Consider the following 13,929-nt stretch of genomic DNA (forward strand, 5'->3'; position numbering starts at 1 on the left):
TGCCACATTCTGCAGGGTTCCATCTAGCAGCAACATGGCAATGAGCCTACTCTAAATGTTGTGTGCTTTTTATTATGATGTATTGTTTTATAAACCTCTTCAGGGTTTTAAAAAATGGGAAGTGGTATATAAATATTCTACAATAAATACATATTTAACAGCTGTTAAAAACAAACACCTGTACTTCCTATGTCAAAAGCTACTATTCAAAAGCTCTTGCTTCTTCAACTCTTTGAGTTGAAGAAGCAAGCTGTTCAATATGTCAACAATATATATGCGCAAGATAGCAATCATTATGGAAAGATGTCACCATCCATTCAGGTTTTCAGAGTCAAATCATTCCTAATCAATTGTTTTCAGATCTTCCTGAATGTAAAGGTCTGCTCTAAAATGTTTACATGTGTAAAAACAAATTTGGAATTTCTCTCGGCAGAATCCAACACTGCCCTTACTTCTGGGGCAACCTGAAATGAGCAGAACCACTCATTTCCGGGAGGGGGCAGGTCAATGAGGCTTACACAAGGCAGCTCCGCCAACCAGCCCCATTCCAGAAACAAGTATTTCTGCTTGTTTCAAGGCTTGCCCTCAGAAGCGCTAAATTGTCATTCTGCAAACAGAACAGAATTGGTGGGGCTGGCCACACACGGACCAGAATCAGGGGCCAGCTCCACTAGCAGATGGGCAGCTTTGGATTCTGCCCTCTGGTATTTATGACTGAAGTTCAGTTTGAAGTTCTACATAATTATATTAACAAGTTAAATGCTTTAATGAGATATTTACTTTACACACATTTTAGATAGCTAAAGTAGGTTCCATGAGATGCAACTAGGGAAGAAATTCAACAGGAAATAAACTACACGTTTAAATTCAAATTTAGTATAACGTTAGTGTTTTGTTGTTGTTTAAGTATTTATATTTCAGCAAAGATGCATCAATGGCACTGCCATCAGGGCCCAATATCCTGAAATAATTGGCACAAATGCAAAAGAGTTTGGTCACAAGTGAAGCAACCTGCACAAATTAACTAATCCCTGTATTATCATGTGGATGATAGAAAACACAAAGAAATACTGTTAACAAATTGATATAACCCACACCAACCTTACAATGAGGTGACTGGCCATATTTATTTATTTATTTATTTAAAACATTTATATCCCGCCCGATATCAATAAGATCTCAGGGCAGCGTACAAATAAAAGCATACAGTATAAAACAATAAATATACACAGCTAAAAACATAAACCAAGTTAAAACAATATATAATTTAAATATGCAAGTAGACAGTGTTTCAAGCCTAGGAAAGGGCTTCCTACCGCAGACAGCCAATACCAACCAGAACACTGCTGGCAATCCACCAGATACACTCCAAAGAAAGGACAGAATAGGCATTGCAGAGCCCACCAATTGATATTTTGCTCTATTTGTCCTTGAGGTCTAGTGAGACATTCTCCCAGAATATCAGTTGAACCTAAAAAAATTAACCAAAGTACCAGGAATCTTAATAGCCAAAGTCCACTTATGAATATTATCTATCTGCCTTTTCCCATAGCCCTTGGAAACCCCTTTCTGTGGGAAGAAACATCTCCCCTACATTTGAGTAAATGTGTTTGCAGGTAATAGCCTCACTTATTTATGAGTAACAGGAGTTACAGATGTTACCTATAAAAAAATATCAGAAACCGAGATAAAAAGTTGGCAAAATATTATTAATAAATATTGTAATGGAGAAAAGAGAGCAAGAGTGAATAAAAATAATTGGTACCTAAGCCAAAAAAAGGGGGGAATGGGTCTCCCAAACATAAAATTATACTACGTAGCAAATAGATTAAGACATGTTGTAGAAGCAATTATGGGAGTAGGAGATTTATATTGGATGGAAGAAAAAATCATAAGTAAGGTAGAGATGAATCTGGAGAATGTTTTTTTTAAAGATGGAGGAAGAAAGTGGGTTGGAAGTATAGATAATCCACTCCTGAGGACTCAATGGGAAATTTGGAGTAAATTTAAAGGGAAGCTGCTTCCGAGCAACTCTCCCTTAGCACCGATAATAATGTTAAAGAATTTCCCAGAGGATCTAAAGGGTAGATTATGTAAAATATTAAAAGAGAAAAATAAAATAAAATTAAAGGATTGGGTAAGAGATATTAAAACAAGAGAAGATATGGAAAATTTGTTAAAGGAGAAGAAGCTATCTTGGCTAGAATATGGTCAATTAGAACAATGGAATAAAAAGTGGATTAAAGATAATAGAATGTGCAGAAAGATGACGAGGTTTGAAGAATTAGTAGTAAGTAAGGAGAAAGGAAAAGGAAGTAGTATAGTTTCAAAAGGATTAATGAGTGAAATATATAAAATATTGTTAGAGAAGGAGTTTAGAGAGAATACAGAGAAAATGATTTGGGAATCAGATTTGAAGATACAAATAGGGCGACAGAGCTGGGAGGGACTATGGAAACAAAGAGTGTTGAGAAGTTTATCAGTAAGAATAAAGGAGAATTATTTTAAAATTTTATGGAGGTGGTACCTAACCCCGGTTAGATTGAATAAGATAAGTGATCAACATTCAGCAAATTGTTGGAGAGGATGTGGGGAAAAAGGAACGTATTTACATATGTGGTGGCAATGCAAATATGTACAAAGATTATGGAAGATGGTGTTTTCAGAAATTGAAGAAATAGTGGGAATGAAAATAGAACAAACACCAAAAATAGCATTGCTGTCACTATTTGAAGATATAAAGTGTGGAAAAGGAACTATAGAGCTGATATCGAGTTTGTTGGTTGCAGCACGATTGATGATAGCTAGGAACTGGAAGATTCAAGGGGAATATTCTATTGAAGAATGGTACAAAGAAGTATGGGACATAGCCATTAATGATAAACTGACATGCAATATTAAGTGGAGAAAAGGCGTAACTAAAATAAATGAGTTCGAAGGAATCTGGAAACAGTTCCTAGTGTTTGTGTTTACTAAGGGAAGTGGGAAACCACCAGCAGAAGAAATGATTAGATTTTGGACTCAAGAATGATCCCGAGGTGGGGGGTGCACATTTATGTTAAGAATGAAGATGTTGTAGTGTGATAAGGCATATGTAATAATTTTTGATATTTGTACTCAACAATTATTCAATATGTATGCAGCAGATATTTGATGTATTTTTTTTCTTATTGTGTTAGTTTCAGTTATATTTTGGAAATGTTTATCTATGTTTATATTTAAATTAAAAAAAAAAAAAAAAAGGAGTTACAGAACGCTAAGTCACAGGATCAATTTTAATGTTCAAAACAATGTAACTGGAAGATGTCAGTTACCTTCACCATTGCTGAACTATTTTAGACACATCCCAGAGTTTGGGTAGAGGTACTTTTAACTTTTTACATTGCACCCCTATCACATTAATTTTAAAAGTCACCCAGTTCCAGAAGTAGTTTGCCATGTAATAAGGAGGACTGCTATTCAAGGATTTCAAGCTCAAAGCCCCGCTGGACATCCAAATTTCTTCTGTCCCATGTTCGCATGACTAATACTATTCAGCTGCTTTTAAACTGGTTTCACAATATTAAAGAAGTTTGACAAACAGCTAGAGATTGCCAAAGAAACTCAAACTCCATATGCACATAGAGAAATTGCCAGTACATTAAGAAAAATAAATAACTGTTGAGAGAAAAACAGCCAAGTAGATTTTTTTTAAAAAAAAAAAAAAAGAGGAAGTAGAATTGCTGATTTTAGGGACTACACTAACTCCCACCCAAAAGGGAAAAGTGCTAGTAAGAAGCTCTCCAGAATGTACTCTAACACCTCAATACTTAGATCAGAGGGGGGGAAACATGAACTCAATTATAGTTCAATTTGTACATGAAACCAAGTACAAAGAAGTGATGGATCGCATTTTAAAGTAAAAAGCAGAATACTTTAGATTTGTTTCCTTAAATATACTCAAAGCCATACACTTAGTCAATAACAAACTGCTGTTGCTTTTTCTCTCCATTGATAACCGCTCTACCAGGAAATCATACATATTCCACAGAGGATTCTTGCTTTTTGAGTCACTACTTCCTAAACAAACTATGTTTAGATAACAGCTGAATGCAGCCACAAGCCCCTTCCCCAGAAACTTTGGATGGCTAAATAAGTCCATGCTGAAAGACAAAAAGTTGGACAAGAGCAATTTCTCTACCTCCATATGCAAAATTTGAGTTCCCTGTCTTCTTGAACACTTTAAATCATGACACTTTAAATCATGCATTCAGAAGCTGTAACACTCATGTCTGAAGATAATTAGAACCAGCACAAAAAGGACAATACATAAAAGACTTTTTTTAATGCTCAAGTTGCTGTTTAATGACTATATACTGCAATTCTTGGCTCAGTTCAATCACATTAGTCAATGGTGGGTTTAGAACTCCGCAGTGGAGTTTTTACACCACCACTGAGAAATGTGTCATCGCCATGCAACAGCTGGAAAACACTCCACACAGAATATCAACGCTGTGCAGAGGAGAGTTCCTGCACAACTGTTGCATTGCGCGCCATATGGTGGGCTCCATGGAGTTTTTCCCATGTCTACAGGGTCACCAGGCAAGAGTGGCAGAAACCCTGGGCACTCTTGCCCAGCACGCCTCTATCAGCATGGGAAATAATCCCCTCTCGGGAAGCACTTTGGCAGCAGCTGATAATCCCATCCTCTGGTGGGGCGGAGCGATTGGGGGCTCCCCATGTGTTCCTGGGGACATACACATCCTTTCGCACACCCACCCCCGCCCCAAGATCCATGTGGATATCAGCTCGAAGGAATGGAAAGAACTTACCTCATTCTCTCAGGGAGAGCCCGAGCTCGTTCCATCCCCTTGTGCTGATCTCCAAATGCTTCACAGGACAGGGGGTGAAGAATGTCTCCCACACCTTGACATGTATTGTCAAACCACGAGATATACCCTTCCTCCTTTCAGCATGGCTACAGCAACCTACAACAGGGCATCCTTACTGAGTCTGTCCTGCTGCAAATTGGTCAGGCCTTGCTGAAAGGAAGAAGTGGTGGATAGATCACTTTTCCTCCAAGGACCGATCCACCTGCCGCCCCTTTCTTCCTAGAGCAATGGCGGCATCAGCAATAGATGCAATGTGCTCATTGCCCTAGCAACAAGTGGTGCGCCTCACTGCAAAATGGATCCATCCCCTGAGGCCGTCGCCTTCTTCTATAGGCAAATGGATCCATTTTCTAGGGAGGCATGGTGGTGGCACTTTTTGCTAGGGCACCAGGCGTACCGCATCTTTCAGCTCTCTCCTCCACTCTGCCTCTTCCCTCCCCACAGAATGGCGGTATCCTGATACAGTAAGCAGGTACCAGCGCCACCATTTGGTGAGGAGGACGGGTGTGTGTGGAATTCACACGGAAGTGTTGTCCAAACACTGCCCTTATTTACATTACATAAGAATGTTGCTGCTGCTGCTTTTTACCACTGTATAAATGACAGTCAGTATAAAGATTACATGTAGTGATCCAAAGGTTTAAAATCCTGGTAGCAAAGGGTTGTATCCAAATTTGCCTTTCTGCAAAGGGAGTGAGCTCCAGTGAAGGCTCCCAATGGCAAATGGGAGGGAAGGCAATTTTTGCAGAGTCCACTTATTACAGCCCTTTGCTGTTCTGGAGGGGCCCCACAAACATTCTGAAGCACATTCTCAGACGGAACAGCAGGAAGGGGAAATCAGTGAAAATCACCTCCATTCCCACCAGCAAGATAATTCCAAGGCCAGGCAGGGATGATCTGGATCCAAAAATCTATCACTGCTAAATATATCTATTTTTATAGGTGCATAACAGCAAGCTAACTTCAATATCTGGAATAATAACACAATGTATTTAAGCTGATGTCATGGTAACCACTGTAAACAGATTTTCTAGATGTGGGTTTTGCTTATTAGTTGTTTCAAAAGCAAGGTTATACTCATAACTATAATAAACTTGTTAAATCAGAGAAAAATGAGACCAGACTATGAAAAATGAGGTTATGATGTCAAAAGCAACTACAAGAAACTTGATCAAGGAAATATGGCTCAATATTTAAACTAACATTCAAGAAGGAACTCAGCCTTACCACAAATGAATGTTGTCAATTGTTTTTAGTAATCTAGTGATATAGAACAACTAGCATATTCAACTGTTACCAACCTAACAGACAGACCAATTCAACAGTTAGTTTTGCTTTGGTGTTTTATGGAAGATAATATGATAAAACCTCTTTAAAAGGACTCTGATTGGCAACTACAGAACTGACCCATCTCTATGTGTCCCCAAAAGTAAATAAAAAGCATAAATTTCATTCTCTCTCCATTACTTAAGCAGCAACTGCAAGCAAAGGTAAGAGAGTTCTTGCTAAAACACGATAATGGATTACTTTTCCCTTCAAAAAATACACACAATACACTGTCTAAAAAGCTAACATTGTTTCCAGGTACATTTGATTTATCCCTATTAGAAGATGCTATCCATTGCTCCATGTAATTAGGGGAGCAGTAGAAGTCAGGCATCCCGATCCATGATGCATCCATGACTGCAAACACCAAAAATTGTGATATTGCTTTACAATAAATATTGAGATTAGTTATTCAAAGGCAGCTTTAAGTAGAAATATCAGTTTAGAACAATGGCTGAACTCCACATCTCAACAGTTATTCATGTGAGATATATCTACTATGACAAGCTTCTCAGAACTAGTTCATCAATTGATATTCAGCATTATTCATGGGACATATTTTAACCTGATCTGAAATAAAGGCAGGATTATAGTGCGATTGCTTTGAAGTTATTCAGCAACTTTCCCATCAATTACAAGTGTGTCAGATCATGTGTTTTTGACACCTATAAAGGAAACAGCAGTTCAATTAACAGTACAAGATTTAATTTGCATAGCAACATTAGCATAGGAACATTTCTAGTTTGCATCAGATATAATTTAGCATGTTTATTTTACTAGTATTTAGCAAACAAAGCTAATATTTTGACTCACTGCACCACAAGTATCTTATCTGAAATATTTGAGGGGGGAAATTAAAGCACACTTAATGTGATTTAAAAGTTATATTATTGAAATACCTAAAAATAAATAAAGACAATAGAATGTACTTCCCTTACATTGTTTAAATTTAAGGGAAAAAACAAAGATATTGAAAACTGTTGACACTAATTAATTTTACCAAATGTCCATGATATGCTGACAACCACCCATCTATTTTAACAGAGTTCAACTCTCTTCCACTAAGGTTGTTGCGGTACCTTCAGTTTTGATGTCACTATGTATTAGTTCCATAAGACCCTGAGACATATATGTAATTCAATGACATATAGGTCTTCTCTCACATACTCACGAAGGACAATCACCTGAAACATATTAATTACAACTTTGAAACTGCCAATCTTGCCTAATATTGTATTTGCAATTGGCATATATTCATTTTTACTAATGAAACGGATTTTCTTGTCGAAATATTCCTTCCTTACACCATTATTCAAAACGGAATCATGATCATCTAACACACACAACATTAAAAGCTACTTTTATGTTTGTAAGAATGAACTGCGTGGAATTTCTCTAAGATTTAGCATTATAAGTGACAATGTCATATTGGCTTCTTTCTGGACCCAGGGATAAGCAAGTCATCACAGGCTTTAAGAACCTTGTGAAATATAGGATGGCTCTCGTGGATTCTAGTTGATATGGGCGATTCTGTATTTCTTTTCCATGAGTTAAGTTCACAGTTAATCTGCTATAAAGTTTTTATTGATTGGGGGTTTTAAGCTGTAGTGTGCTGTTTTATTAGTTTAATTGTTTGGGAATATTTGTAATCATATTCTTTGTAAGCTGCCCTGGGAATAACAATTTCCCACTGAAGTATGGCATATACATTTCATACATAAACTACCTGCGTTCTACAATGTGATCATTTCCAAATTATGAACTGATTACCAAACACACACAATGGACATTTCCGGTCAACTTGGAAGGGCTTTTCCTGAAAGGAAGCATAGAAATACTGGAAATAAATTCTCAGCAAGAAACACTATTTTATCCAGTAACTATGAGTCTGTACAACCAGAAAGTTTTAGACATGGCAGGCCAATTTGACTTGTCTCTAAAGCAATATAATTCTGCTGTGCAAAAGACATGCGAGGTTCATGATCAAAATTTTGGATTACTGTTTTAGACTGTATCAAGGCTCTGTTTAGATATAAAACAAGGGGCAGTATCCAATACTGCTGGTGCACTCCTGCTAGATCTGTTGTTGTGCAAGGGGGACCCATGGCTCAGACAACAGGAAGCTAGCAGTTTAAAATACAATCCCAGAAACATTTGGTTCCAGATCGGGACAGATCAACAGAGATTTCTTTTGCGAGCTCCAGTGACTTGCCCCATTTGGGTTGCTTTTAGAACTGCTAGCTCCCGGTACACTAGTGGTGGTTCCTGCTGGCAGGCTTGAATACTGTCCAATGAATCTTGTTAGAGCTTTCACATCACCTCTCACATGATGCTTGAAAAGAGGTAAATCTGTACTAAGTTAATTGAAAAGCATTAACTGTATAGCAACAAAGTAAAGAAAAATCTATTGATGTAGAGGCATGTGTGAACTAGCCTATAAAATTCAATTTAAATTAAAGCCATAATCTGGACACTGCCACATGATCCTATGTCTCACCTTACACAAATTAAATGTTCTTACCACTGCCATATTCTTATTATTCATCTTTGTAGACTATAGGCTTTTTAGAGTTCTGATTATACTGTTTAACTGCAAGTGGCTACCACATCGCACTTGCCATGCTATAGCATAGTTAGAATTTTATTTGTTTTTCCAGTAACTTAGCCAAATCTATTACTTATTATAGCTTCCAACTATAGTTTGATTTACTTGTTGTTAGTCAGTCTGGGATCTCTTTGGGGTTGAAAAACAGGATAAATAAGAACAATTTACTTTAATCACCTCATCTACCTTAAAGAAATCTGCTTTATGAAATTTCAAGAATAAGGTGAGATAAGCTGAATACCATAGTATATATAAATATATATACATATATTCACCTGTTGAATTATTTTGGAATCTTTCTGTAGGTTCTCTTTTGGTGGGACTTTTCCAAACAACTTCCAGCCAGGAGCACTGTGGACAGCAGGTTTGAGTTCCTTTGTCTTTTTGGTAAAGAAGTTCCTGTAAGAATTTTTTAAAAAAAATTAGATGAATTTGCCATACTACTAAAATACAGAGTGCTCTCCCTAGAAGCAAACATTACATGCTAGTTTAAGATTTCTAATCTGACAGCATCTTACTGAAATTTCATCCATTCGTTCTAAAAATGCTTATTTTCCAGTTTTAGTACTTTGGTGAGAGAAGTTATCTTCTTAAAAAAGATCAGTTTAACACACCTAGATCAGACATTAAATTCCACCAAAGCCTTATGTTTTGTCTCAGACACCACACATTGAAGTATCACTGAACACAAGCAAAGACCACCCCTCGTCAAAAACACTCTCAGGCTATTTTTCTTCTTGCTTCATGGTATACATATACACAGAGAAAGGAAGGGCTAGGAAAACACACACACAATCACAAGTGGCAGGCTGCTTGGGCGTCGAGAAATATGAAATACTTTTTGGTCCCATGTAGCACCGGCTCCTGAAATTTAATAGCAGTTTCTAAAAGGTTCAGATGTGCACACACTAAATCCATACACAGTTCAGAGGAGGGGAAAAAAGTTCCAGGGAGAACAAGTAATCTAATGTTGTGAAAATATTAACACTAGTATCAACATGTTGCTTCTGAAATCGCATAAAACTGCGCTTGTGTAATCAATGTATGTGATTCTGTACCTGCAGTCGGTTACGTGGCTTGCATGGAAGTATTTATGCAAGCTGTGCAGTTTGCCATTCTTCTGTGGTGAGCAGCAACAGTCATCCCCTGCAGAGCATCCAAGACAAACTCCATCTGCCCATACTCCTGGGCAGCAATATGAAGGCTTTTCACATGCTGTTGAACAGACAGACATTTAACAGAAAGAGAGTCTGTTCTGTGTAGGCAGCTTCCACACTGCTGTCCTGACTACATGAATACTATGGAAGCTGCATATACACTTTTTTTGTACTGCTGAGTCAGTAAACACAAAAAGCAACACATGCAAATATCACAGTGCTGCTCTGCTTTGTGAAGGCTATGCATGTGGCACTCTTAGTAGTGAAAGCTCTATAATGATTACTTACAAGCACACACAGCCTTCATAGTACTGCTCCGTGTTTAGCACGAAACAATGCTGTGAATGCTGTGTGTGGCACACTTTGCATTGAAGAAGTAGCAACAAAAAGGCTAATAGTAGTTGCGACAGAAACAAGTGGAACAGGGGGAGGCAAATGTTCCCCCTAGACCAGATAGTTACTTGCATAGCTGATCTGCAAGTTCTATCTTTAAACTCAATTTCCTTCTTGACAGAGTACACAGGGATGTTTCATACTCTATTTTCCTTTGGTTGGAAAATATTGCGTAATGCATATAGAATCCCAGCCCTCATAGAAGAAAGATATCCATTTTGCCTCCAAAGCAGCTGATCCTTCCATATTCTCTAGGGGGAAAGTCAACACACACACTCCAGTTCTGTGGGAAGATGAATAATAAACAACCATGAGGGAGAAACCAGCAAAATAAAACCATGAAATTTGCCCCTCCCCAAAAGCTCTAGACAATGACAGGAAGAGATCTCAGCCACTCACATAGGCCGTGTTCAGACAACACAATAGTCAACCCTATGCTAATAGTCAACTCCACGGATTACAATTATCATGTCATCTTGGGTACTGTTAATCTGGTGCTAAAAGGGTTAAATTATGCTACATAAAGAAGTCTACTTCAGACTAAATATGGACAATTTGATCTGGAATGGTGGAATGGCTTGAGTGAGGGTTTTGGGGAGATTTTCAAGAAGACCCCAGACTCATATCTGAAAGACCCCCAGAGGTATATTCCAGACCCTGAGCCATGGACCTTGAAGTTTGATTCTATGCTAATTGATTTTATACCATTAACTAAGACTCTAGCTATCCTGTTTCCCCGAAAATAAGACAGTGTCTTATATTAATTTTTGCTCCCAAAGATGCGCTAGGTCTTATTTTCAGGGGATGTCTTATTTTTCCATGAAGAAGAATACGGTACACATTTATTGTTGAACCAAAAAAAAAGGGCTTATTTTCGGGGGGATGCCTTATATTACAGCGAGAGGCAAAACTGGAAGTAGGTCTTATTTTCAGGGGATGTCTTACTTTCGGGGAAACAGGGTAAGACTTGCAGGACTATCTTTGAAGAAAGTGGTGGTGGGGGGAACACAGTGGACTTTACAAGCGGCTTCTCAGAGCACATTCAAGGCCAGTGTGCCGGGAGAATGTGTGAGCAAGCTGAATGAGAATTGAGCATGCTCAGACATCCACTAGGAGGAAAAAACTGTTTTGACATCTCGTGGTGTGCACCTGCTGATAAGAGAATGTCCTCACTCAAAGTAGGCATGGAAAGTCATAATACTGAGCAAACGTGACACTTGAGAGGAGGTGTATGGGCAGATATGACCAAATATGTCCGAAGAGGAAAGTGAGTTCAAAGAAGATGTGCTAGACAGAAATACGCCAATCAAGATAATACACCCATATGGCAGCCATGTTTTCTGAACCCCGTGGGTATAACACGTGAGATTTGAGGGGGACGGGACACCTAACTTCTAATTGGTGAATGGGTGGTCTAATCACTTATTCATGCCATTTGTGATTGGAAGATGGCGGTCTCATCACTCACTGGGACCCCCACCTTTGGCCAGAACAAGTGTATAAAAGCACAGGTAGCAAAGGCTGCAAGGCAGATATTTTTTATTTTACTTTTTCTTCTCTTCGACTTCACCTCTGACTTTTGGATTAACAGACCCAAAGATTTGGGTAACTATGAATCTCTTTATGCTTTTAGACTTTAGGACTTGGAGTTATTTCTGAGCTTGAGACTTGGAATTATTTCCAAGTCTTGGATTTTCTCTTTCATTCCAACTTCTGCTTTTATTCTTCACATGCCGAGAGGAACTTAATAATGCCAAATTTACAGGTACCCCCCCCCCTAAATAGTCATCCATGGAGTTGACTACTAGCACAGGGTTGACTACTGTCCACTTCCAGCCCTCTCTCTGTTCTTACCACTAAATAGCAGCGCTTGTTTCCATGAGAATCCCCCTCTATGCCAGGTCCCCCACTGTCAGTACCTGGCTCTGCACTCTCCTCCTCCTGTTCCAATGGTGGGGTGACTTCTCACAAAGGGAGATTCTCATGGGAACCAGTGCCACATGGGGCAATCACAGCGCCTCCATGTTCCCTGGGACGTGCGCATCCCATTCCTGGGTGGGGCGCCACATGCACATCCCTTCCCTGCAAATATCCAAAAATGGATAGAGGGGCGGAGGGAGAAACTCGCTTGACGCCGGAGGGCTGAGCATTGACGCCCTGTTTGGACAGGGGCCTTGCTAAAAGACCAAATGCCCTTGTCTCTCAGGGGTCTGGAGGAGGTGTGTTGCAGTCACGCCTTCCCTTTTATTTATTTATTACATTTTTATACTGTGCAATGGCGAGCAGCCTTTGCTAGGAACATCTTGTCTGCATTGCCCAAAGGCCTCTCTGTTTGGATTTGTCACCATCTGAGCCTTTGGAGGCACTCTGCACATGGGCTGTGTTTCTAATTGGAACTTTGGATTGTTAAAGCCTTGCAATGAAAAGTACTGTGAGGCTTTTCATAGACTTGAATTCTCGTTTGCTGTGGATTGTGTGTTTGTTTGTCGTCAGCTCAGTGTACCAGCAAACTGGTTTGATCTATGACTCTTGAACTTCCCTCTGCCTAGACTCATGCAGCGAGGAGTTGCCCGTACAAAAGCGGTGGCATGGAACTCCTTGTGTCTGTGGGTTTACCCTTCCCTGGATCTTGTTTAGGCCTATGAAAAGCCCCACAATACTTTTCATGGCAAGACCTTCACAATGCAAAGTTTCAGTTAGGAGAGTCCAAATGTAGTGTGTTTTCAGAAGCCGAGACGATGAGAGTTCCAAACAGGGAGGGGTTTCAGCTATTGCAGACAAGATATTCCTAGCAAAAGCTCCTCACCTTTGCATTGGCTTGAAAAGGAGGCGCAGGCCTCCTCCAGACCAGGAGCTTTGGGCCTTTCAGCAACACCCCTGTCCAAACAGAGAAGCGCTGCTCAGCCCACCAAGATGATGCTTCAATCTGGGCGATCCTTCTGCAAACTCCCACCCCTCCTCTGTCAGGTTCTCACAGACAGCTTCCATGTCAAGGCCAGGGCAAGTAGGTGACCGCGGGGAGTAGGGCAACTCCCCAACACTGAAAGATCAATTCACACAGATTCTGACATTTCACAGACTGAATAGGCCCAAAGCCTTCCAGACTAGTTCTACCATAATTAAATCTTAGCTAAAAACCATATGGCCCCACGGCAGTGCCGAAACTATCTCTGACAATTAGTGACTGGATCCAGCAATCCTGGATAATTTAATTTTGATTAAATTATCATAGTGATTTATAGTAACTTAACTAGCATTAATACTAGGCAGGAAATGTTGAATGAAGAAAAACTGATCTTCATTGCTTTTACCACTTCAAATGCACCAACATACTGCCTGAGTCTTTGGGGAACTTTCAGAACTACAGATATCCTGTAACAGATACACTTAATATATATTTCAAAATTGAAGGCCTTTACAGAAAGAAACACTATTACACAGGAACATTTGTCAACCAAGTATTCAAATGAATTCCCACAATACTTCAGTTGTTTTAAAGCTGTTGGAGGAGGGGGGAGGAGAAAAGATGAAAGACGGCATGCATGACCACCCATCCTGGTGCTTTATTGCGCTTTCT

General features: G+C 39.3%; 1 protein-coding gene across 2 annotated transcripts in view; it reads right to left on the minus strand.

Annotated features, from left to right (window-relative positions):
• Nucleotides 1–13,929, minus strand: part of TBC1D12 (TBC1 domain family member 12) — a 50,155-nt gene that overhangs the window by 25,930 nt on the left and 10,296 nt on the right. For both annotated transcript variants that reach the window (XM_063132896.1, XM_063132897.1), the window contains exon 2: nucleotides 9,078–9,201. In XM_063132896.1, coding sequence (XP_062988966.1) covers nucleotides 9,078–9,201 — 124 coding nt within the window. The remainder of the gene's footprint in view (nucleotides 1–9,077; nucleotides 9,202–13,929) is intronic.

This window comes from Elgaria multicarinata, chromosome 8 (genome assembly GCF_023053635.1).
Source record: "Elgaria multicarinata webbii isolate HBS135686 ecotype San Diego chromosome 8, rElgMul1.1.pri, whole genome shotgun sequence".
NCBI classification, from domain to species: domain Eukaryota; kingdom Metazoa; phylum Chordata; class Lepidosauria; order Squamata; family Anguidae; genus Elgaria; species Elgaria multicarinata.